This window comes from Astatotilapia calliptera, chromosome 17 (genome assembly GCF_900246225.1).
Source record: "Astatotilapia calliptera chromosome 17, fAstCal1.2, whole genome shotgun sequence".
Taxonomy (NCBI): domain Eukaryota; kingdom Metazoa; phylum Chordata; class Actinopteri; order Cichliformes; family Cichlidae; genus Astatotilapia; species Astatotilapia calliptera.
The window spans coordinates 23,397,089-23,424,452 of record NC_039318.1 but is presented as its reverse complement, the minus strand read 5'-3'; the positions used below and the strand labels follow the sequence as shown (position 1 = coordinate 23,424,452).

The window sequence follows — 27,364 nt, the reverse complement described above, 5'->3', positions numbered from 1 at the left end:
TGTCATTGGGAACCGCTACATCGATCACTACGGCCGTCTTCTTCTGTTTGTCTACCACCACTATGTCCGGTTGGTTAGCCACCACCATTTTGTCCGTCTGTATCTGGAAGTCCCACAGGATCTTAGCTCGGTCATTCTCCACCACCCTTGGGGGCATCTCCCATTTTGACCTCGGGACTTCCAGGTTATACTCGGCACAGATGTTCCTGTACACTATGCCGGCCACTTGGTTATGGCGTTCCATGTATGCCTTGCCTGCTAGCATCTTGCACCCTGCTGTTATGTGCTGGATTGTCTCTGGGGCATCTTTACACAGCCTGCACCTGGGGTCTTGCCTGGTGTGATAGACCCCAGCCTCTATGGATCTTGTGCTCAGAGCTTGTTCTTGTGCTGCCATGATTAGTGCCTCTGTGCTGTCTTTCAGTCCAGCTTTGTCCAGCCACTGGTAGGATTTCTGGATATCAGCCACCTCCTCTATCTGCCGGTGGTACATACCGTGCAGGGGCCTGTCCTTCCATGATGGTTCCTCGTCTCCCTCCTCTTTCTTGGGTTTCTGCTGCCTGAGGTATTCACTGAGCACTCGGTCAGTTGGGGCCATCTTCCTAATGTATTCTTGGATGTTCGTTGTCTCATCCTGGACTGTGGTGCTGACACTCACCAGTCCCCGGCCCCCTTCCTTCCGCTTAGCGTACAGCCTCAGGGTGCTGGATTTGGGGTGAAACCCTCCATGCATGGTAAGGAGCTTTCTTGTCTTTATGTCAGTGGCTTCTATCTCCTCCTTTGGCCAGCCTATTACCCCAGCAGGGTACCTGATCACGGGCAGGGCGTACGTGTTGATGGCCCGGATCTTGTTCTTACCATTCAGCTGACTCCTCAGGACTTGCCTGACCCTCTGCAGGTACTTGGTGGTTGCAGCTTTTCTAGCGGCCTCTTCATGGTTCCCATTCGCCTGTGGGATCCCCAAGTACTTGTAACTGTCCTCTATGTCTGCAATGTTGCCTTCTGGTAGTTCAATCCCCTCAGTTCTGACTACCTTCCCTCTCTTTGTTACCATCCGACTACACTTCTCCAGTCCAAACGACATTCCAATGTCATTGCTGTATAGCAATGACATTGGATATATATATATATATATATATATATATATATATATATATGAACCCCCTCAGTGAGATCATTAACAAGACTGGCTACGGATACCGACTACGGAACGGAGCAGTTGTCAGCCACCTCCTGTACATGGATGACATCAAGCTGTATGCCAAGAGTGAACGAGACATCGATTCACTGATCCACACTACCAGGCTATACAGCAATGACATTGGAATGTCGTTCGGACTGGAGAAGTGTAGTCGGATGGTAACAAAGAGAGGGAAGGTAGTCAGAACTGAGGGGATTGAACTACCAGAAGGCAACATTGCAGACATAGAGGACAGTTACAAGTACTTGGGGATCCCGCAGGCGAATGGGAACCATGAAGAGGCCGCTAGAAAAGCTGCAACCACCAAGTACCTGCAGAGGGTCAGGCAAGTCCTGAGGAGTCAGCTGAATGGTAAGAACAAGATCCGGGCCATCAACACGTACGCCCTGCCCGTGATCAGGTACCCTGCTGGGGTAATAGGCTGGCCAAAGGAGGAGATAGAAGCCACTGACATAAAGACAAGAAAGCTCCTTACCATGCATGGAGGGTTTCACCCCAAGTCCAGCACCCTGAGGCTGTACGCTAAGCGGAAGGAAGGGGGCCGGGGACTGGTGAGTGTCAGCACCACAGTCCAGGATGAGACAAGGAACATCCAAGAATACATTGGGAAGATGGCCCCAACTGACCGAGTGCTCAGTGAATACCTCAGGCAGCAGAAACCCAAGAAAGAGGAGGGAGACGAGGAACCATCATGGAAGGACAGAGCCCTACACGGTATGTACCACCGGCAGATAGAGGAGGTGGCTGATATCCAGAAATCCTACCAGTGGCTGGACAAAGCTGGACTGAAAGACAGCACAGAGGCACTAATCATGGCAGCACAAGAACAAGCTCTGAGCACAAGATCCATAGAGGCTGGGGTCTATCACACCAGGCAAGACCCCAGGTGCAGGCTGTGTAAAGATGCCCCAGAGACAATCCAGCACATAACAGCAGGGTGCAAGATGCTAGCAGGCAAGGCATACATGGAACGCCATAACCAAGTGGCCGGCATAGTGTACAGGAACATCTGTGCCGAGTATAACCTAGAAGTCCCGAGGTCAAAATGGGAGATGCCCCCAAGGGTGGTGGAGAATGACCGAGCTAAGATCCTGTGGGACTTCCAGATACAGACAGACAAAATGGTGGTGGCTAACCAACCGGACATAGTGGTGGTAGACAAACAGAAGAAGACGGCCGTAGTGATCGATGTAGCGGTTCCGAATGACAGCAATATCAGGAAGAAGGAACACGAGAAGCTGGAGAAATACCAAGGGCTCAGAGAAGAGCTCGAGAGGATGTGGAGGGTGAAGGTAACGGTGGTCCCCGTGGTAATCGGAGCACTAGGTGCGGTGACTCCCAAGCTAGGCGAGTGGCTCCAGCAGATCCCGGGAACAACATCGGAGATCTCTGTCCAGAAGAGCGCAGTCCTGGGAACAGCTAAGATACTGCGCAGGACCCTCAAGCTCCCAGGCCTCTGGTAGAGGATCCGAGCTTGAAGGATAAACCGCCCGCAGGGGCGTGCTGGGTGTTTTTTTTTTTTTTATAACACAACTGCAAATGTTACATACATTTAACAAGTGCTCCAAAAAATCTGCAACATAATCAAGAATCACAGCAACTCAAAATACAAGTGGCACAGACCTCACATCACCTAGCTTTGTTTAGTGGGGTTGTACGGGGCGGCAAAGTGGGTGTGATTCATCACCGAGGATTGCTCATCTCTTGCTGCATCACTTGGGACTCACAAATCTGTCATACTGTGTTATTGAAATCTTACAGGACTACAGACAGTAAAAATACCAGACAGTAAAGCAGAAAGTTAGAATACACTGCGCAAATACACAATAGAAAAGAACTAGTGTGTATCTATCCACTAAAGTAATGGGCCACGTGCACATTACAGACTGTTTAAGGGGAGCTGCCATGAAGCTCCCAGTCTACAGTTTTTTTGGCACTTTGTGGCTGAATTGCTGTGTTTCCTAAGCATTTCCACTTTCCAATTATAGCACTTAGATTTGATGGTGGTTCTATCTCAAGGATAGAAGGACCCACTCTTTCGTAAATCTTTGTAAACCAGACTGTACGACTATGTGCTTTATTTTAGACACCTTTGGCGCTAGGAGTAGACAAAAATTATTTCCTTCATTTTCTTGGTTTAAGAAAATGAGCATTAAGTAACAAAGTCATTTGGGTACTTGCAGCAATTTGTTTCAGCTTCTATGATCAGACCAATAATTTCTGGATCATCAGCAAATTTAATATTAAACACATCACATGAGTTAGATCAGCATTCATTAGTGTAATGAGTAAATAAAACCAGAGGGGTAAGACTCCCCTGTGGAGCTCCGGTGCTGGTAATAATAGTAAATGGCACTGCAGCATTTACTCTAACACACTAACACGTATCAGCTTAAACAGTATTAAATGCAGATGTAAAATCCATAAACATGGCGTGCATATACATGAATGAGTGGGAGTTTTTAAGAACTCAGCATAATTTCACACCACATTTTCGTCATTTCAAGTCGTCCTGTGCAATGTCAGTTTTTTCACGCTAAAATACATTAAGCTCCAGATGTTTTAAAACATCAGCCACACACACAGTGAGGGGAAAAAACACCTAAAATATAGATAGAGTCAGTTGCCTTTTGGGAAAGGCTTTTTTACAGCATGCATGCCCAGTAACAGCCTGTGTTATGATCCTCGGACTCAGATCAGACGTCTAAAGGGACCAATAAGACCTCAATATTTGCTCAATTGCAGCTCATACAGTAGTTTCCTCCTGTGAATGCAGCCTTGTATGAGATGCAGCTGGAGCTGACTTTAGGTGTGCCTCTCTTGGCCTTGTGTGTAATAATGTTACACAGCTGCCGCTTGACAGATGTGTACCTCTCTTAGTCTGACTCACATGCATACAGATGTGCACTGAGAGAAAAAGAGCAAAGTTTTGCACCCCTCCTCTCCCCCGATTATCCTTCCACACCTTGTTGATGGGACCGGAACTTTCCTGGGTTTCGTCGGGGTGGGCCCTGCTTGACTCATGGGGCTGAATGAGAGGGGTCACGACCTGTGCCGTGAACTGCTTCCTGTTTCTGTTGAAGGGGTCTTCCGAGACCTGCAGTGATCACAGAAGAGGCTGAAGGGTAGTTGGAGTGCCTCCGGTTTGAGGTGATGCTGCCGCAGTAAAAAACATACATCAATGGAGCAGTAGCTGGAACAGGGGAGAAGGGAGAGTGAAATGATGTTATTTACTGCTGCGAAGGCTACAGGGAGTCATACATATGCTCATTCATACTAAGAACAATGTGGAAGAGGGGAGATAGTGTTAGACTTCTGGGCTCTGGGTAACTTGATGAGGTAAGTTTTTCCACATTGCTGCTGACCAATAAATATCAATTTTACCTTTGTAATAAGTTGCAAACACTGCTGTTCCTCAAGTGGCCACTTGAGGCAGGCTCCAAAATCAATAAATATAAATATAGTCCCACATTAAAATCTCCAGCTCTACAGCAGAAATAACTGTATTTACAGCCCTACTGAAAACAGTTTGGTGATTTATAGCTAATTCCTGCCAGTGTGGTAACTGTATCAGGGTGGATTTTTAATATAATTTACCCATTTAAATTGACTTGAGGCTCAAAGTTGAGCAGTATTATGGCGTGCTCTCACCAGAGTTATTATAGTTTTGTATTTTTTAATTAGTTTTATTTCATTTTGACTTTTTGTTTTTAAGTCATTGTATAGTTTTGGTTGTTTTCCAGAGCAGATTTGCACATTTGAGTTTAGTTTTTATTGTATGAAAATGTATAGTTTTATTTTTAGTCTTTAACAGCTTCAGTGTTGGTTGTAGTCTTTTTAATTCTGGTCAACTCAAGTCAAGTGGCTTTTATTGTCATTTCAATCCTGTACAGTGAAATGAGACACCGCTCCTCTGAGACCCTAGTGCTACATATGACATGTAATAGTAAATCAACACAGGACTTCATAAAGTGCAACGTGCATTATTATTATTGTATGGAGTGCATTTGTCAGGTAAGATTTAGGAAAATCAGCAGTTGACTTAAAATCTTACTAAACATGTTCACCAGCACTTCATCAGGTAGGTTGTGATCAAAAGAGTCTAGTTTTTCCTTTTACTTTAGTTTTAGTTAGCTAGCTATGTATAACAAAGAGGTGCCCTGATGCATATTCACATTAAAATATGTTCTGTTGGGAATCTGTATTCTCCTATAAACTTTGGCTCCTCTTCACAACACCTACAATTAACACTGGAGAACAATTGTCAGAGAAAGGTGAGCAAGATCTGACAAATGATATGGACTGCTGTGCCATTTGAGTAGAATGATCTCGTTGTAATGTTAAGGAAACCAGTTTGGCATGATGAGAGCTCTGTGACATGGTGCCCTACACTCCTGGAACAGCCATCAGAACATGGGTACACTGTGCTCAGTAAGAGAGGTACAGGCTCAGCAACAAATTAATCAGGTAGTCTGTGGTGTTTAACAATGCTCGGTTCGGTACCTAGAGGTGTAAGGTGTACCAATCACTATCCCCTACACAATTACACCACCAGCAGCTTGAACTGTTGATACAGGACAGGATGGTTCTATGCGTTCATGCTGTTTACGTCAAAGTTTGACCCTAACATCCGAATGTTGCTGCAAAAACTGACACTCACCACACCAGGTTACATTTTTTCAGTGTTCTGTCAGGTTTTGGTGAGCCAGTGTGAGCTGTTTTCCTCAGTTTCCTGTTCTGATCTAACAGATGGAGCCCCGGTGTCGTCCTCTGCTGCTAAGCCTGATTCGGCAAGTTCGATGCCCTTCTACACACCTTTGTAATGAGTGGCTACTTGATGTACTGTTGCCTTCCTATCAGCAAATCAACAACCATGCCACATTCAAAGTCACGTACATCACATTTTATTCCCATCCTGATTCTCAGTTTGACCATGTCTAAATGCCTAAATGTATTAAATTGCTGCCATGTGAATGGCTGATTAGATGTCTGGATTAACGAGCAGCTGAGCAGGTGTACCTAATAAAGTGGTCCGTGAATGTAGGTTTATTCTTTGAATAAAACATGACTCCAAACAAAAGTATTTTCATCAGGTGTGTCTCCACTGTGGTGAATTCCTCTCACAGTGAAGTGACATCGTTACATAGAAGAGGCCAAAAGTTACATGAAAAAACAGTTTTTATTATCACATTTACAGCTCAGAAAATCAATGTTAGTGTAGAAGTTTTATTAATATCATTAAGTGAATGATAGGACTGTAATTACACTGTAATTACACTCTTTTTTTTATATATAAAGTACACATAAGCTTTATCTCCTAGCTAACAGACCCAGCTGTCCTATGCAATTTTATTTCTTTTCTTTTCTGGCCCCCTTATACTCCACCGACAACTGTCACACACTGATTTAGGATTATTTTTAAATCAGGAGCTGTCGAGGGTTGATGGGACGAGGATGGGATTTCTGTATCCCTGGAGGCCTTGTAAATCTGGACAGTTTACTACGGAGAGGGGGAGGAAATAGCCTCGCTCTCTCCTCGTACAAGCCCGTCAGTAATCCCACCACTTCCTCCTCTTCGCGGGAGGAGGCTCACGCCGTAATGCATTTTCTGTAACTAACAGCCGTTGTTTCCCGATTGTCACGCTCCCATCCCTTTCACTTGGAATGTGCGTGTATACTTGTGTGTGTAGCAGTAGGATAGGGTGTTAGGGTTTAGAGTTGGAGAAACGTAGAAAAGAAAAGAGAACGACTGCAGTGGAAGGTCTGGAAATGCAGTTAATATCAACACCAGACTCCTCCGTTAGAACCTCTTCCTCCTCCACACGGGCCTTTGCCCCATGACTGAGCCCTGCCAGCCGGGCGGGGTGCTGCAAATGTGGGCCTCCTGCTTCCGTCACGCTTGCCCCCTCTCTCTCTCTCTGTCTCAAAACACGAACACATGGGTGTCAAGTCCTCTCGTGCTGGCAGTGTCGAGCCCCTTTCAACAGCCTTTACTCCATTTAATTAGCCATGTCCCTTCATTTCTACACCGAGCACCCATTGCAGGCTGAAACACACACACACTCAGCACAGGATGGCACACTGAGCGCTTTTGGCAGCAGTCAAAGGGCAATCAATTCACAGTCATCTGTCTCAGTAACAATCTTCACAACCCTTCCTCACAGGTCTGAGTCAAGTAGCCCATGTGCTCCACAGCATTTAGAACCTGACTAGCAGCTCAAGTCCCTCACAGGAGAGCAACAGGTTTTGGGGAGCCGTGCCAGCATTAAGTGATGCGAGCATTGACTATAAAACTCACCTGCCTCTCTAATGCTGGTTTTAGCAGGACAGGCACCACTGCAGGAGAAAATAATCCATCATTTTGGAGCATCTTATAAGTCAAGCGGTTTGAGAGGGAGCTAGACCTCTTCTGGGCCCTGGTTTCAGTAAAGATCACCCATGAAGGGAGACTTTGGTCAGCCATAGGTCTTTTTAGACCACATCAGGACAGGGCTGTTTAATGGTTTAAGCAGAGCACCATTTGGGAGAACGTGGTTTAAAAATAAGGTTGAAACATCAACTTCCTCAAGAAGACAGCATCATGAATGGAGAGATTTTTTATTTCTTGGTGATTAGTCATTCATTAAGTTTTTTGCCTCTTTTTTTTTTGGCTTATGTTATAATAGATTTTTTTTAACTTGGACTTTCTAATAAAGGAACATTTTTGCAGTGCTAGAAAAGACATTGAGACACCTAGTTCAAAAGTCATAAATGACTTTGATCGCATTGGCACAGCTGGTGATTCAACGATGAAATGTTTAATGGGTTATATCAGCTGATATATGATAGTGATGTTCATTGAGAGATCCTTTCCCCCCCCCCTCGTGTTCACTTCCCTCCATGCACGGAGTCATTTATTAGTCTCCTGTGCGTCTGACTGTGTGACTGGTGAGCTGCGGGTGGGATTGGGAAGAGAGACATGAGCGATAAAGGAGTAACTGGTGAGTGAGCGGGTGAAGGTCAGATCTCCAAGTCAAATTGGCTGCTACTCAGTGGTGACAGAATCCATGGTCACATGACTTACGGGTAATAATTAGCTTGCTGCTTAAGACTGTTTGTGCTGACAGGAAGTGAACGAGTTGGTGAACAAATCTGAAAGAACTGTTTAGATTAAACTCTTTTCGCTGGGCCGCCCTTTGTTTTACAGAAAACAAACATGTTTTGCTCAATTGTGGTTTATTTCACACCATAAACATTTAGTAAACAATTAAGCAAATACAAGTAATCTGCAGGTAGTAATAAAATAAACTACTTACTCTTTTACACTACGTCCGCACCTACACGGGTATTTTTGAAAACGCAGCTGTGTCGTCCACACGTAAACAGCGTTTCGAATCACCAAAAACAGAGATTTTTAAAACTCATTTTTTGCGTTTAGGTGTGGACAAGGAATACAGAGTTCCTCATGCAATGTTAAAGGTATGTGCCTTTTTTCGCGTCAGCTGTGCACCACGTTATTGCTTACCTGAGAAGAATTGCAGAATGGCAGATAAACAGTATTTTGTCTCTATCTTCAGGTTTTACACTCTTACATATAAACACGCAGTTACTGTCCCTCTATTTAGAAAGGCAGAGGTTCACGGTTTAATTCTTTTACACGTAGTTGTTTTTTTCCTGTGTAATAATATTCAACATTGCTATCAATAATTTTTTTTTTTTAAATGCCTCTCTGTGCAAAATGGGTTTAAAAACATAAACAACTGTCTGTCCGTGATTTAGACAGGGGGAACAAATCGTGGCAGGATCAGCCTGATGTTATTTGTATCCCACTGCAACTTTACTGTATAAAGAGCTAACATCTCCAAAATGTCAGGAGTAGTTAGTCATTACAACAAGTGTTTGTGAACTAAAAATCAAGAATGTGGGATACTGTTTGTCTGTGATTTGAAGAGCCCAGCCCGTGCTCCCGACGAAGGAAAGACCAGTTCTGCAGGGGAGACCTACCTTGGCACTTGTGCAGGTGAAACCAAAGGGAAGATATGCTTCACCATATTTTCTGGTCTTTGGCTTAGAATGAAGTTGGTTTGGAAACATATTCAGCTATGCTTCATCTCCTGCTTTGCGTTTGTGTGGGCGCCCCGTGCTAGCAGTGTCCAAGCGTTGTTTTGTTTTTTCTCTTTTCATGCCGCGCCCCCCCTGCAATGGCTCTGCGCCCCCCCAGGGGACAGGCCCCACACTTTGGGAAGGTCTGGATTCAAGGAATCATACAAACTTTATTCAGCATCACCATCATACACGGGGGGGGGGGGATGCTGCAGGACGAGGGCTTATCATCGTCTTAATAACAGAATCTAGCATGACTCAAAAATACAGCTTTTGCTATAAGTTATTGGTCTCATTTAAGGTGACGACATACACTTTTGTCAACTGCAAAACTTTACAATGAAACATTGGTGCAATCATTGTTTTGAATTGAATCTGGCTGTCATGCAGTAATGATAAAAATGAAAAAATAACTTCAAAATAAAGGTTGAACCGATGCTAGTTTGAGATTGTTCTTGAACACTGAAAGACTGATGTTTTCAGTTCGTTCATTTCAGTCTTTTAAACTAAATGGTGTATGACTTTACTGTTTACCGGTATATTTTGTTCCTGCAACGTTGATGTGGAGCACCCCTGATGTCGTACAATGAAACTGTAGTACTGTCTGCCAAAGCAAGACAACCAGAACACTATAAATAAATACTATATATACTGAATAAAACATACACAGTATGTGCAGAAATATATGCTCACAAGTTACTAATTAGAATAAGAGAGCCTTTTTCAGCTTTGGTTTTCAGAAGAGAATTTTTTATAGCTCACCTTTTTGAATTTTAATGAAGCTAAAAAAGATCTTTATAGCTCCACAGTCGCCTTGATTGACAGGGTGATGCCATCACATAAGACGTTGCAGCTGTTGCTTTGCTGACTGGAATTACTGAATCGTACCTCTTGACCATATTTATGTATTGAGGTAGTAAAATGTTTAGTGTTTGATGTTATTTGTTACTATCTTTTCCTTTATGCATGACAGTGAGATGCATTGCTGTTTGCTGCTAGTGCAATGCCTGTAAGCAAAGTTTTGTACAACACAGTTTGCAGATGGCCTCTAAATGCATCAAATGTAGGTAGCCATAAAGTTACTGCTCTGATAAGAAGACAGCTATAAGTGAAACACTCCTCAAACATCTGTATGTTCAAAGTGTGTGCAGAATTGGCTATACTTGATGATACAGGTCATAGGTCATTACATAATAGTTTTGAACACTGCAGTAAAAACAGCCCAGACACCCCAAAGAAAGCTTATCAACTAACTCAGCTCCTGCAATTATGTGTGATTACTAAACACGCTGTTTAACAAACACTTTTCCTTGTGCACCGCGATGAGTCATTCATCTCAAAAAGAATACACGGGTGACAATATAAAGCAAACATTTCCATCTCCACTCAGGAAAGTTTCTCTCATTTTCCTTTAATCATGACTCTAAAAGAAACAACAACAAATGCGGGGAGAATAAAAAGATAACCTCAATACTTCAAAGCTGTCTGCAATCCCATCTCCTCATAATCTCCTCACCAGTTTTGCCCAAGAGGTGATGGTTTTCAGTGTGTTTTCACTAAAATAGATCCAGGCTGACACCTGAGGAGGGGGGATCACTGCAAGTCCTCTGCAGGTTGTCGCAGGGCATCAGAGTGCCGCAGTCAGGGCTGAAGGGTAAAGGTTGAATGGTGTGAGAGGTAGCCTGTGACCCCCTGATTTGGCTCGGGTCTAACGGTCAAGCTCTCGGGGGGGAAACCCCTGCATGACCCAGCTCACCCTGTGTGCAGTGCCGCAGTGCCACCGACACACTGCCTGCACAAACACGAAGGAAGTAAAAGAGACAGAAGGCGTAAAGAGGTGAGGCAGATTTTGATGGGAGACAAAGGTTCGGCCGTGCGGGCCTACTGGGACTAATTCCGCTTTAGTTCAAGTCTAGGTTAAATGCGTTGGGAATGAGTCAATGCTGGCTGCAGAAAGTGTGACTAACAGAGCGGGTCAGTAACAGGGAGCCCTTTTCTGGCTCCTTTCTGACCAAAAAGAGGCTGAGGGGAGGGCCAGAGTGAAACAGATGAGATGAATCCATCATCGGCTCCATATTCTCACTCAGTCCTTAACGGTAACAAAGTGTACTTTGAGGGGATAGGCGAGTGGGGGAGCTGAGTGGAGCGTGGGATTGTGGAATAAACAAGAGATTTTAAAGATGTCATCCAGATTTATGGCAGACCTCTGAAATGGTAATTTTGAACATTTAGGTGGCTGCTCATTTGGGATAATTGTGCTTTTCCACAGGCATTTAAAAATGCATTACACAAAGTGAACCGATATACTCAGAAACGCTTTGCACACACCAAGTGCTTTTACTTGCGCTTGCAAAACTAACACTATTAACAGACAAATACTTAGCGGTGTTTCCACTCCAGCAAAGATCTTTTATAGAACTAGCAGGCAAATGACCCCAGGCACGATCTCATGTGCATGAAACCCTTGTATGGTGTGTCAGTTACAACAAAATCACTAAAGTAACAGAGACAAATGTAACAAGCCGCCTCATGCATACAGATAAAAACACTCTTTTGTTATAGGTGGAGGAGTTTTAACACACAGAAGGACCCAGTAGAACCTGAATTGTTATTGGTCAAGCAGGCTAAACTATAAGCCTAAAGGATATGTTAGCTTTCTGTCAACAGTCACGTGGCTGCTACAGTTTATGAAGGCCCAGCTTGTGTCACAATCAGCTTGTCAGCTCACGGTTAGTGCAGCGTTCCAAAGAGATGTTCGTGTGCCCTCACTGTGAAACACTACACTACGATGCAAACACCCTTCCAGTGGACTACAAGCTGAAAAACATATAGCAGTAACAACTAGTCATCCATTCTATTTGCAGCTTTCAGCAAGTCGGTCCTTTCTGAGGGTTTGCAGACACATGATCACTAACCATGTGACATTAACTTGTCCTTCATTTTCGACATAAGACGATCTCTGTGACAATCTAGGATCAAGTGAATGTAGTGAAATCGTAAAAGCTTTTTCTTCAAAGTCAAAGTTTCCCTTTAAACATGTTGGTTGCATTGCTGAGGCACAGTTTCCCTAGCAACCGGTGGTTGTGTCACTTCCAGTGGACGTCTTGAGTAATGTGTGGATGACATATTTCCCTCTTTAAAAAAAGAGAACAAGAGATGACGTTTTATCAAACTCACGTTTCATATTTTATGAAATCGTAAAGTATTAGGAGTATGGCCATGGATTGGTGGTGGATACATCTTTTTAGTTGGTTCTATAGTGTAGTGGTAATCACATCTGCTTTACACGCAGAAGGTCCTGGGTTCGATCCCCAGTGGAGCCAATGACAATTTTCATAAGTCATACTAAACTATAACCAAAAAGGATTTGCTTACTTTCCTGTCGAAGGTGCTGTAGTTTCTGAATCCCAAGTGTGAAAAGTCCAACTTATACTTGTATGTAGTGCTCCACTACAAGATGCTATCCTACAGCTGTCTTCCTCTATGGAGAAATGTATAACATATATAAGAGACAACACTATTAAGGAGGTTGGCTGATTTAAATAAGAGATGATGAATTTTGAAGAATGTTTTTGGTTGCAGGACGAGTTTCTATTGACTGATCCAAGACAGTGTTGCTAAACGTCTTTAGGGGAAACTGCATGTATAAAGTATATGCACACAGCACATCTGTTTAGTGCTGCAAGAAGTGAACTTGGTATGTGTTGTTGGCGTGTTCTGATTTTGCAGAAAGGCAAGAAGCAGATGCAATCATCACCACTTCCTTTAAAAGAAGGGAAAAGATGCAGGTTAGCCACTGTTTAAATAGAATATTAAAACACAATATGACAATATGCTCTCTCTCAATATTTTATGTATGTTGACAGTTTCTTGCATCTTTCTACACTCTGCTTAGACTGCTTTGCCTGAAGAATTGTAAAATATTATTATTTCTATAGTTGTTCTATAAATATTTACTATTACTGGTCAATGACAAATGGCAGTGGATTTTTTTAAGTGTTTTCCTTTAGTGAAAGTAGCATTACATGTCTATGTAAATGTCCTTAGGATGTACTCCAGTACATTTAACTTAAAGTGTTAAAGGTAAACATACTTAGTGTTCAATTGCTTAATATTAATGTAGATGTTTAAGGATAGTCTTATTTTAAATGTTTTATAGAATTTATTTTATCTACAGTATGAATTGCTGTAGTGAAACTGTAAAATGTGTGTCTAGCTCATTTCCTTCTTAATTAAAGGGGGGAAATGCCCTGATTCTGCTGGAGGTTTCTTCCTGTTAATAGGGAGTTTTATCTTCCCACTGTCAACAAGTGCTTGCTCATTGTTCAACAAATTGTTGGGGTTTTCTCACTATTATTAAAATGGCAAAAGCTTAGATGCTAAAAACAGGAACCGATTGGTGGTGGCCATCTTTTTATACAGTTTATGGTGCTGGCTAAGGGTGCAGACACAGAGATGGGCAGTTATAGCAAACAGCTGGTTAGCTTTGCTTATCATAAAGACTGTAAACAAGAGGACGTAGGAATCTACTGGAATTTTTAAAAAAATCACAAATTAAGACCTCTGAATGTCATTTATTTAAATGGATGTCAAAACAACAAAATGCAAATCACTTAAATTGACATTTTTTTTACAGAAGCACAAACTATGAAATAATAAAATCTACAGGATCTATCTGGGAAGCTGGGTGACTAACTCAGCGACCATCAAAACTGGTAAACCAAAAACTGCTAATTGTTTTTTATTTTTGCACTCTTTGAGTCACAAAGGAATAAATGGGAGTTCTTTAAAAGTTTTACGCAGCATAAAAGAAATAAAACTCAAAACAAAAAAACAGAGAAGTTTATAGCAGAATTTAAGCTGTGGTGTTACTGAATCTTTGCCTTTACATGCACCCAAACAGAGATCGGCTCCCCTCAAGGACAATGCAGCAGATAAGCACCTAGCCCCTCATTAACACTCTCAGCCCAAACAGCAGTGTGTTGCCTGGCTGGACAGCATTTCATCTAAAATGAAGCCAACATTTGTTGCTGCCTGCCACAGTCCCTGATCTTCAGCCTCTGGAACCCTCAAACAATTGTTTATTCATTTCAGGGAAGAAGACTGGACAAGGATGTGACTGCTACAGGAAGAGAAAGGAGAGCAGTGGACGAACATCCTTCACTTTTGTTTTCCATCTTTTGGCTTGCTGTTTTGTTTTTGTTTTGTTTTGTTTTTTGCATTTCCAGAAAAAATGCCAAAAACTAGGCTTGAAGCCGATTTTCTAAGCATACATTTGGGTGCATTCATATGCTTCCATGTGTTAATTACACTGTGTGTGTGTCTGTTCATAAAAGGCGTCACGAGGAGAGGAGGGCATAAAGTGCAAGTGATGACAAAATGCATCCTGGCCTAACACCTCAGTGTTGGTGTGATTTGGAGACCTAGCGAGGCAGAGGTGTTAACAGAGGAAAAGCAGGTGGTAGGCTCCACTGTGTGTGTGTGTGTCTGTGTGCGTCAGTGCTGGGCCATGAAGGAAGAAACCCCACACGCTCAATTACACAATTTAAAAGATTCATAAAAAACTGTTGTGCAAAAATATTTCAGACGCCTGTTGTGTTCTGGATCGAATTTACTTAATTTACCATCACAGTCCTTCAGTTTTTAAATAACCGCAGAATCAGATTCACAGCAGTGTAACTGAATCAAAGCAAGAGCTTGTTAAAAAGAGGGAAAACAAACCAATACAGCTGCCAACATAGTGCACATTTGCTTTATGTGATACTTTGTGCGCTAAAAATTACAATAAAGTTCACACTGTAGGAAAATTCAATTCCTTTTCTTAATTTTCTGGAACCATGCATGGATTACTTGCCTTTACACGCACCTCTACTAAAACCATTATATACCATTTTTAAATAGATAACCGTGCACAACAAAGTCATTAGCAATCCTAAACCTTTATGAAAGGTTTGGATTCTGCACGGCTAAGCGTAGACCATATAAAAAGCCAAAGCACAATACAATAAACTCACTATGTAGAAAGCTAGTCGTCACTTGATTTATGATTTGTTGTTGTGTTCATTTTGTAAGCATTCGTCCAATTTAAAGTGAAATATGTAATGAAGCTGGGCATGTTTGACAGTCTATAAAGCTCATAATACAACTCTGTTTTTCACAAGTACATAAAGCATTAGTAAATGATTTATTCCACTTTAGTAAAGCCATTTTTGACAGATTGAAGCGTATTAATACAACAAATATATATATATATATATATATATATATATATATATATATATATATATATATATATATATATATATATATATATATATATAGCCAGCAAAGAAAGCGTATATTTCTTGTCAATTGTCCCACTGGGGAGTGAACCCAGGACCTTCTGCATGAAAAGCAGATGTGATTACCACTCAATATAGAACCAGTACATAGAAATATCATCACCACCAAGACTTTGTATGTGAAGGCCAAAAAAAAAAGGAGAAAAACAAAAGAAAGTAGTTTGGGAGTGAATCACTAAAGGTCTGAACTTAAATCTGATTTACATGCTTTGGGGATGACCTTAAACAGTCTGTTCATGCTAGGATACTCTCAAGTATACCTGAAAGTTTTGATAGCCTTTCATTCACTTATTAAATGAAATCATCATTTAAAATCTGCTTTCTTTTTGTTTTATTTACTCAGGCTATCTTTGCCTTATATTAAAGTTGGATGATGTGAAATGTCAAAGTTCAACAAAGGACAAAAAAGAAAAACATTTTGACAGTGCTGGAAGTGAAGGATTAAAATTGAGTTTGAGAAGTAAGATGAAAGGAGTCCAGATTCAGCTTCAAGTGTTACTGAGGAGTTATTAATATTATTATTTTTTTATACATCCAACAGGCCTCTGTGAGAACAGCAGATAAAATAAGCTCGGGAACCACTCTCACAACTTACTGTATGAAAAGTAGTTTATGTTATGACAGTTTACTCTTCCCTTTGCAGTCTATTTAAACAGTTATGCACGGTATACACATTATTGTGGAAAAACCAGAGATGGAGACCAATTTTGCCATTAGAGAGAGAGAAATCAGGTGCAAACATTGATCCCAGCCCAGCATTTTCCTCTTCCCACCTCTGTTCCCTACAGCTTTCTGCATTAACTGCATTAGGTTAGTCTGTGTTCTCGGCGCTGGCGGGAAGGAATAAACACAGATAGCAGTAACAAGCAGTCAACACAACCTGAGGAAACAATGCTGCAGTTTTATGTAAAAATACCGTCCTGGACAAAAACTGGCTACAGAGAAGCAGGCACCATGTAAATTGACTGCGCAGGGTATTCTTATCACAGTAAATAAGACTGCAAAATTACAATAAAACCACCAACCAGGATAATGAAATCTGAAATTTTGGCACACAGAGCCGGGCTTCATTGTTCAGCATTCATCAAATCAGTGTTGGGACACACTGTGGGGTCGCAATATCTCATTTCTAATAACAAACCAGCATGGGCCTGGAACAATAATCAACATTTGCATGAGTATTTACTTACACAGTAGAGACAAAAGGAGAGGGGGAAAGCAAATTTAGATTAAGAAGAAATACCGGAGCCTGACAATCAGTTTTCCAAGCAAGACAACATATGTGGCATCATGCTGGCAAAAACTGGTAATGTATAATCTTCTCTATGCATTCACTGATTGCATATTATCTGAGCTATATGATGCTTTCTGACCAGCTGAACACTCTCTCGGGGCTTTTAGTGGTAGAGGGGAGAAATGTGTTACTTTTCAATGCTTTTACCATTGGTTTAGTAGATGGTGCTATAGCACCATCTACTGGTGGAATGTTGCAATTCCAATACTACAATTGGAATGTTACAATTGTAGTATAAAAATTATAAACAAAAAGAACACAAACATCTTGGAATGCAGAAATAAAAGCTGGCCCTTGGTTTTTTTTGTATTTTATTGTCTCCTGGTGTCTTCATGCGTCTTCTGTTTTCTTAACGTTTTGACGGCTGAAGATTACACACAAAAAATTATCTTGCATCACACATTTGGTTGTTTCGCCTAATTAATAATGCTTTGTGTTGGTATTGTACTGCTTTAAATTATCAGTAAGGCCCAAAAAGGCGTTACATAAAGGTCCAGTTAGACATTTTTACACACCAAGTTAATCAATGAGAGATTTGGAAGCATTATACTCTTTGTTAATATTTTTTGCTTATGGCTGGTTTTCTAGGAGAGTCCTGCAGCCATTGATACTGCACACCCATATAAAGGCTCAACCATGTCCATAGAATTTTAAATAGAGATGTGATATTGAATCAGATTTAAGACCACCAAGTCATCCCAAAAGAAAAGGGAAGCATTTCCCTGTTTTTGCCATTAACATCCATATAACCTATATGAAGAGTCGCCCCCTGCTGGATATTACAATACATGCCTGTTATAGGCACATTTTCACTCACTTTCTACAAGTTGCATCTTTTACAGTCTGTGCACGTTATCACACAGCTAATCAGTGTGCCTCTCAATATTATCTGGTGTCCTTTTCTTATATCAAAACATAAACATTTCTGCTGTTTAAACAGTCTGTAACCTTTCTGAAGACCTATGTAGTGAACTTAGCACTACTAAATAGTTAAGGCCAGTGGTAAATAGCAAACGACTGGGATAAATGCAATAGTTGCAGGTAATTTCTGTGACCACATTAGCAGTAAATACTGTTGGTAGCTTCAGAGAGTTACCTAATATGAGAGCCATGGTTCAGATTGAGTAACATCACAAGTACTAGAGACTGTCAGCAAAAACAAATGCAGCTGCACATAGGTAATCGTCTGTGATATTATTTCCCACTGATTGAATGTACTTGAGCTATTGTGAATAGAAAGTGGCTGCAGGTGCCTAGCAACCAAAACAAATCAGTGGAGCAGTTGTAAGATGACAATAACCAGGGGTGATAACCGTGGAACAGAGCAAGTCAATAAATAAAATCACAAATTTGTTTTCTTTGTTCCTCCAATTTATTATGAAAATGTACACGGGGATTAACGGTAGGACTTCTGGTAGCGAGCGCGAGCTCCAGGTCCACCGAACTTCTTGGACTCGCAGCGACGTGGATCGGCAACCAGCAGGGTCCTGTCATACTGGATCAGGATGTCCTTGATCTCCTTCTTGGAGGCCTCATCCACATCTGCAGTAAAACAAATACAGATTAGTCCAGATTAAGATTCAGAGTATTATGCAGTCTAGCCAAATGTTCTTCACTGGTTCGACTGTTTGCAGATTTCCATAACTGCAGTAACTTTTTCCTTGTGCTACGTTTCAATATTTATTATGAACTTGTTAGAACTACAGAATTTCCAGCTGTTTCATATCCACAATGCAACCCTGATCTTTCCTAGTCATCAAGAGACAGTTGTACATCAATACATACAAAAATCAGATCAATAAAAACTCATTTCTACTCTCACAGCTCCTTTATAAATGTGTGTTATGTCCAACAAAACCCATATTTAAAAAGTAGTAGTTACTGCAGAATGGACGAGTACTCAAGTATCTAAAGCAGAGAAATTTGCACACACGGGGGGAATTTTATTTTTAAAAATTTACCAGATGATAGAAGTCATCTTATTTTTGATTTCCTGCCCTGCTCATGTACTCTGTGAAGTGACTTAGAATAGATGCATATTTTTAGTGAAGTAGTGTGCCACTTCTAGATTGCTTCTGAAATACCTTCCTGTGAATCTCAAAAATAGTTCATGCTGACAATGACCTGCTCTAGTGAGCACAACACAGCAGTTCTATCTCACAGCTCAGCCCACTGCTTATGATCACGCAACAATTCCAATGCAAACAATTAAATAGTCAGTCTTAGTCCAGTTTTATGCAGCATAGAGCAAACACCAATAGCTCAGCAGTAGGCTAACCTACCATAGCATTCAAAAGCCTGGAGTTGTCAAATCAGAAAAGTTCTAATGTATTTAACTGTAACCAAATTTTCTGTACTGTGTTACGGTTTACGATTTTATTAAGAAGAAATGCACCATGGGATTATCAAATACTTTCCACTTCTCACCTATGTGTAGTACTCTGGAGTGACTCTAAACATGCCTATTTACAAAAGAGTGATGTTTGTACAAAAAAAAAAAAAAAAAAACTTCATTACTTACACTTCTGATAGTATGCAACCAGGGACTTGGAGATGGCCTGGCGGATGGCTGAGAGAGAAGAACATGTCGATATTCAGAGCCTTTTTTCAACACTAATCATAAAACATCATGAGCAAAATTATAGAGAGGAAATACTTTGCTTACCATAGATCTGTGCGACGTGTCCACCACCCTTCACTCTGACTCTGATGTCCACTCCAGCAAAACGCTCCTTACCAAGCAAGAGCACTGGCTCCAAAAGCTTACAAAAAGAATCACATATTGATGTCAAATTTATGTCATTGATGTTTCTCAAAAGGAAATCCTTACTATCGTTTTAAAACTGAATTTTAAAATTGTTGAATTCTACATATAGTATTCTAAAATATACACATGCAACTGTAAGTACCAAAAGCAACTCCAATGCAGCTAGATTTATGCTTAAATTAAAAATAAAATAAAATCAATCCCATATGTACAATGTCCAACATCAACTGCCTGAAGAAAGAGCTTTCACGCTCTACTGTGACATCATTTGATGTGCACAAAATTAAATAACGACCACTTACATCACTCATGTTCACCTCTCTTGTTAGGACTCACCTTGTACTGGAGCGTAGCAGGCTCCACCATCTCCAGGGGTCTGCCGTTCACCTTGATCAGGCCATTCCCCCTCTTGCAGTGGGCAACTGCTGTGGCAGTTTTCTGCAACAGAAAGTTCAGATGAATACCACTGAATTTAATATATTGTACTTTTTTGGGGGGGGGGGGGGGGGTTAATTTACAAAACTAAACTAAAACAAAGTAAGTTTCTTCAGCTTTAGTCAAATCTGTAAACATCAGGAGTTGATGCACGACTTCATCGGGTGGGGACAGGCTTCACAAACTGTTGTCGCTCAATTAAAGTAAAATATAAAAAATAAAATGACACGAGAAAACCCACTGTGGAAAATGAACATGGCGAAGTAAATGAGTAAATCTATGGCACATACAAACGTGTTCAATCTGGTGATACACAATTGACGTAATGTTTAACTCTTAATTTCCGCTCATTTGTACGCATCGAGATTCAATTTAAAATCCAAGGTGACAGCAACTCCGCATTTCAAGGTGATGTGACGGATTAGCGATATTTAATGGTTTGGTTAAATACGTTCTATTTGACTGTATGAGGATAAACCTGAGCTAACTCTGTCATTCAGAACCCAAACTTAACACTAGCACCAGGGCTAGCGTGGTAAGCTAAAGAAAAGCAAAACCGTCCGGTGTGTAGCACCTACATCACATCGAACAGTAATTACAAGCTTCAATGAAAGTATTATTACTACTTAATGTTATAAATACCATATAAACTGGCTTATTTACTGCGGAATTGCAGTGTAAAATCAGAGGCCCACCACCTTTTAATATCAGCCATTACAGCTACGACTAGCAAGACAAGTTAGCCGCAACCCCACACGTGGATTAAATTGCACATTTTTACTCACTTTACGTCCAAACACCTGGACAGACTGCAGAGGGCCTTTAGCTGGCATGTTTCTGAAACACACAAAAGACAACACTTACATTAGAAACCGGTAAACAAGTATATTTTTCTATTATTTTGCCGGATCACTCTGAAGAACATACCGTCTTCAGCTAGGGTGCCGTACGAAGAGGCCGATGGGGTTTCACATGCGGAGGTTCAGGGGCTGCTGCACGACAATGCAAGCTGTTTTGAGATAGGGCTTGCGACAGTTGATCTCGCTTTACTACCATCTAATATTGAGCAGATCGGAGAGTTTCTGCTGTTGTTTCACAATGGCAGGGAACAGAATGTACATGTGTTTGGCGTTTGATCTCACGTGTTCCTGTGTTTGTAAATCTAAAAAAACAAAACAAAGGCAGTTTTAAATATTGTCGCATGGACCTCTTGTATAATGCCGGGGGAAACAGGTATTCGGGGTGATATTTACTTTTCATCTTCCTTACATTTTTGTATCTCCTTCAACACTTTTCAACTTAGAAAACCCATTCAACCACCATTAGATTCATCTTCTTTTGGACATGTGTGCTTGTATTTTTCTCATTTTTAACTTTTATATATTTTTTAAATTATTCAACTTTATTCAGCAAAAATCTATAGTGTATTTCAATGGAAGAATCTTCAGATTCTCATTCGACTTACTCCTCTTTCAACTCCAACTACTTCCACATACCTTGACCGACAGATTCCATTCAAACTTTAAAATTAAGCCAAGACATTGAACTATTCAGCTTGTATTTATCTTTTATTATCCTCTTTACTTTTACTTCAGTTCCAGTTTAAGTTTCATGCTTTTTTCATCCGTTTCAGAGTCTATAATGGGTGTGTGTGGGACGGAATGTTGGAGGTTAGAATGAGACAGTTCAACTGCTAGAGTGGAAGCAGGGGAAAAATTGATCTTAAAATCTTCTCTTTCAACTGCTGCTGTGTCCACAGCATTCGGTCTATAGCCATCATTTTACCCTCAAAACGTAGCCATCATTGCCCTCTTTCATCCAATGTTGTTATTATTGTAGTAGATGTTATGGTTCTTTTATAAATGTCACCAACGCACAGCTTCCTCCATCCAACTCTTCCACAAAGTCCAATGTTAAAACGGCTCCCAAAATTTGTCTGAAAATCACAAGTACAGGCTGTCTTTACACTGTCACCACGTCCATATAATAAATCTGACAGACATGAGAACTCCTCGGGTGGGTATGGCGGATGCCCAGTCATTGCCTGTGCCTGTTCTGGTTCCCCGGGTGAGGGCAACTGTGACCTTGCTGACTCCTGCACCCATTTCAGTTCCTCGGGTGGGAGCAGCAGAGGTCCAGCTTGCTCCTGTGCTCCCAGGGTAAAGGTAGCCAGAACCCAGCAGTTTCTTTTATTGAAAAATTGCATCTCAATTTTATACTTTACAAAATCATCTCGGGGGCCAGATTAAACCTATTTGCAGGCCTGATCCGGCCCGCGGGCCATACGTTTCATACCCCTGCTTTAGCTAGAAAAGGACACTGGTTTTTCAGCAGGACTTGTAGAAACCAGAATGTAATTTAAAGGTGTAGATGGCAGCTGCAGCCAATTGACTGAATGTAAGAGCACTGGACATGAATTAGCACATTGTGGATCTCTCATCATTGCTGTGGCTTTGAAGTTGAGCAAAACTGATGGTAGAAGTTTCTTCTGAATTCTTCAATTCAGGGTTCTGAGTGCAACCCATTTGAACAAGCTACCCAGAATGCATTGCAGCGTGAGCCATGGCAGCATGTAAGTCAAATAATTAGTTTTTAAAAATACATATATAAAACAAAAACCATATGAACTATATAAAACACTGGTGCTTGTATATGTTGGTGATTGAGACTTGTATAGCGCAGAAAAAAAACTATCTGAGAACCAGTCACATGGAACACATGGAATTATCATTGATTGTGGAGATTAAAATTAATGATATATTTTTATGTGGTTCAGCCACAACTCTACTAAAACCTCAGCCAGTAATAGGTAGGCCAACTTTTGGACCGTCCAGTTGTCTGTATGACTGCCGCAGTACGTACATCACAATTGCACACTATCAGAAAGTGCCAAACAGCCCTGGTGGAGTGAGGAGCTGTAAAGAGAAGCAGAGTGCTCTGTTTATATTCTAAAAGTGTTTTAAGCTTGTTTCAAAGATTCTGTACAGCAGCTTTAAATGTTTTCCAAAAGCACACATACACTTATCAGTGTTTCTCAAACTTTTTACAGTGTGATACCACCTGAGAAAATGTCAAGCTCTCCTAAGTACCACTATGAAAGCATGAAAGTCATAAATCTTACAACACAAAATTAGTATCTGCAGTAAAGATTTTTTCATACATTGTATACATTCTACCACAGGCAAAGTTGCCTCCATTTTTATATTCTTTTTTTAATATTTTGTAATAATTTATTTGTAATAATTTATTCTGTTTTGGGAGTGTTTTTTATGTATCTGTATTATATTATACATACACATTAAAAGTGAATCTCTGTCTAAAAAATGCACTCAGTTTACTTTTTACTCACTATGAGCATCATTCATTATTCTCCCCCAGTAATTAAGGTTAGGATATGTATTTTTTTTTTCCAATCCATTCTTCTTTTGCAGCATTTAAATAACCTTGATCAGATTTGATGGTTTTGTTACAGACTTTTCAAAAAAAAGTGTTTTGCTTTTCTTTCACAAATGTGGGGATTAAATTGTGGGGATTAAAAGTAAAAAAGGGAAAGGGGTTCACCTTGGCACAGAAACTCCTCAGATGAAAACTGGCTCTTGTTGGCACAATCAGGGGAAGCAACGCAAAGCTACCTCCCCAGCTTGTCCAGTGTGGATGACCTAGGCAGGATGTTGGCACCTTGAGTTGTTGAAGGAAAACTAGCTGCTGGCTGCTAGCTTTTTTTCTACAATCTCCTGGATGTCTTGGAATATAATGCCTTTGTCCCATGGAAACCACTTCACAAGAGTGGGAGTCCTTTAAAATCTACAAATGAAGAGTGATCCCAGAAGAGGGGTGCATGCTGGTAACCTCAGCAGCTGCAAGATAGCTTTGTCCCCGATGCTCATCAGTCGCTTCTGCCACTGATCCCAAGATACAGTAGTCTGAATCAGAGTGTGACCCACAGCCCACCAACAAAATGAGAAAAAGGTGCAAAAGGTGCACCTTTAGGATTAGAACAGCAGCCACTTTCTCCAGCTGTGGAAGTGTGCCTACAAAGACCACGCTACTGTGGTTAGCACATCCTGCTGCTAATGAGGATGCACACACACACCGAAATACAAATTTTGCTCATCGTAGTGGTCGTTTGGTCATTAAATGGCCATTTCTGGCCACTAACACGCTATGTGTGGGAGTTTGTTTTTTTGTTTTTGTTTTTTTTATTCATCAAAAGAAGAAATAATGCCAAAAAGGCATCGTTACTGTTACTGGTGCTGACCTGCAATGATGAGTGAAAAAAATATGAATTTTTATCAATTACATGGTGAAAAAATTGGAACTTTATTGCTATTTTTCCTAAAAAGTTAGTAGTAATATGTAATTTGACTGGTATTTGAAGGCTGTAGTTTCTGAATTTGAAAAATATTTTAGTTTTCACAACAAGGACTGGTGCTAATTTAAAAAATAAAGTCGGGCAAAGTAGAAAAATTTTTGTTTTGTTTTTGCCTGTCCTGTTTGGTTCTTTAGCCATATTTGAATTTTATAACATTTTGTGAATGTAAACAACATGAACATGCTGAGAGAGTTTTTCTCTCATTTGAACTTGTTTTGGTATAATGATAGATATGCTTCTGAATATTTGACAACCATTTCGTTCGCGACTGACCCATCACTAATGTTCTGAGGAGTACAGCGTCTGTCTAAACAACAAAAAGCAGAAGAAGAAGAAGCACCATTTAGCTGCCAGTTAAAAAAGAAGGATCAGGACACGGTGTCAGAAAAGAAAATACAGTACTGTTCGTTTCTTCAGACGATAAGTGATAAGCTGTACCCAGTTCATAAAGCATGCAGATTGTTCATGTTGAGTCTAAGCAAGTCTCCTGATTATCTAGTAAACAACAGCACCCTCTGCTGTTCCTAAGGAAAATTGACAGAGTTTCAAGTGTAACGTCATTGCTGGTTCAGCTGGGGGCAAGGTTGCATCATTAACCACAAGCTGAAATCAGTGCAGAGCACTAAAGCATGACAGGTTACATCCAAAAACTGAAGCTTGGTGCCGCTCCTGCTTCGCTAAAACTCATTTTAAGCCTCTGATGAGTCGAACCACTGAGATCACGTGATCCAGCTTTGCTCGGGGTCGAGGAGCTGATGGGTCAGGGTATGGGAAAAAGGAAGTGGGGATCTTTTTGGACACCAAATATCCAACTGTAGTCCTTACACTAGAGACGGCTTTTGATCTGACCACAGGCTTGGACAGTGTTGACACAACCAAACTAGACCCCGCAGTTGGGGGCAGGAAACTGCGTCCCCTCTCCACTTTCTCATGATTGAACACTGATGTTGCAAAAGCACATGAAGTCTTCAATCAGGGTAAATAACTGCACTCGGATGCCTTCTCTTGAAGCCACGACAAAGAGAGAAACTTGTCAAGACTCTCAAGTACACACACGCACACATCCTTTGGGGATGAAAGAAAAGTGTCAGCATCACGGCACAGTCTTACCCTTAAAGGAGGGAAGCAGTCGGGCCATTCCTGGGCCAGAGTAGGAGAGAAGACAGATAGCATCTTGGGAATCTGTATACAGTGATGTGAGTCATGTGTGCAGTGTGTAGTACCTACGTATGCCTAACATTTATCGCAGGGAGAGTGGTGTTTATAGTGTCGGACACAGGCGAGCAGGCACCTGGCTTCTTTTATTGTCAAAATGCGTACTCCCTTTGGGTCTGCTTGCTGATGAGCTGTTCAGGGGTGTCAAACATAAAGCGCAGGGGCCAGAATCGGTTCGGGAAAGACTCTAATCCAGCCCACTGGACAAAATAGTTTCAGTTTTTCTGCTATTTACTACAGAAAGTATCTATACCAAATAGAAAAAAGTGCGAAAAAAGCACTTTTTCTGTAATTTTACACATTTATCAAGTTTCACTGGTTCGGTCCACTTCAGACCAAAGTGGGCTGTATGCAGCCCGTGGTGTAAAATGACTTTGATGTGTCAGTTCTAGATGGATAATGAATTTGACTACTTTTAGTCTCTACTTCAGCGCTGCTGGCAGCATTCACAAATTCAGTCTACTGTGCTGCGTAGGAAGCTTCTTTATTCATGCATATTTCTACCTAATTTCACCTGCTTTGTTTGACAGCAGGGTTGTCACTATAGCCAGGTTTTTACTATGCTTGTGAGTTTTTTTTAAATGAGATATAAATACCCACTCATTCTTATATATGATAATATTGCAAATAATTGTGTAATTGCTTTTGTAAGCTTTTGTATAGTTTTAGTAACCTGGTGGTGGCTGTAGCTCAGGTGGCAGAGCAGATCAGCCACTAATCAGAAGGTCGGTGGTTCGATCCCAGGCTGCCTCCTAGCTGCATGCCACGTATCCTTAGGAAAGATACTAACCCCATGTTCGCCTACTGGTGGCGGTCAGAGGGCCCGGTGGCGCCAGTTTGTGAATGACTGAATGTAGTGTAAAGCGCTTTGGGGTCCTTAGGGACTGAGTAAAGCGCTATACAAATGCAGGCCATTTAACCACTTCCACAAACATGTATTTACTCCTTCTGTTCTGTTTGAAAGGAGACGATCTTGCCATGCAATACTACGTTAAACGAATCCGAGACCCTATCATTGTTGTTGTGTTTTTAGAAATCTCAGTAGAAACATAAGTGGAGAAAGTTTTGTGTGACAGATGGGTAGAATTGAATTTCCAACTGAAAGTTCAAGGCTGGAAATTAAAATATATGTTTGAAGGCTATAATTTCTAAATTAAAAAATATTTTGGTTTTCATGACAACGACTGGTGCTAGTTTAATAAATCAAGTTTGTCAATTTTATAGCCCTTTGGGAATATAAACAGGAGGTGGCCAATTTTGCCCATGAACAACCTGAGAGGGAGTTTTTCTTGTTATCTTCACTGCACAAAAATGTAATGATGCATATATAATTGTTTTGAAGGAAGGCTCAGAGGAGGTTGGAGGTTGTTACCATCATGGGTTCATCCGATCAGAATGAGAATGAACAGTCATCAATCACAGGTTTCTCCTTTTATTTGAATAATCAGTAGGGAAAGACACACATGGACTGCTGATTCACAAAGGAAACAAAGTGTGATTTAAGTCACTCTGGAACTCAAAACGTTACATGAACTCAGGAGACTCAAACAGAAACTCACCTCAGCTGCCGCCCCATGTGGGAGTGAAGAAAGAGTGAGCTATTTGCAAAAAGAAAATAGGGATTTTATGGTTTTTATCTCTTTGTAGATCATTACAT

At 41.0% G+C, this 27,364-nt stretch overlaps 1 protein-coding gene and 1 non-coding gene across 2 annotated transcripts; one reads left to right on the top strand and one right to left on the bottom strand.

The window, feature by feature from the left end:
- The first annotated feature begins 12,533 nt into the window (after nucleotides 1-12,533).
- trnav-uac (transfer RNA valine (anticodon UAC)) lies at nucleotides 12,534-12,606 on the top strand. The gene has a single exon. It is a non-coding gene; the product is annotated as a tRNA-Val (tRNA).
- A 5,661-nt stretch (nucleotides 12,607-18,267) lies between these two features.
- rps16 (ribosomal protein S16) lies at nucleotides 18,268-21,129 on the bottom strand. The gene is made up of 6 exons (XM_026147994.1): nucleotides 21,048-21,129; nucleotides 20,906-20,957; nucleotides 20,022-20,123; nucleotides 19,584-19,680; nucleotides 19,440-19,487; nucleotides 18,268-18,460 (listed from the first exon to the last, which is right to left on the bottom strand). Exons 2-6 carry the CDS (start codon nucleotides 20,951-20,953, stop codon nucleotides 18,315-18,317), a joined length of 441 nt encoding a protein of 146 aa, XP_026003779.1. The 5' UTR covers nucleotides 20,954-20,957; nucleotides 21,048-21,129; the 3' UTR covers nucleotides 18,268-18,314.
- Nucleotides 21,130-27,364: the final 6,235 nt, after the last annotated feature.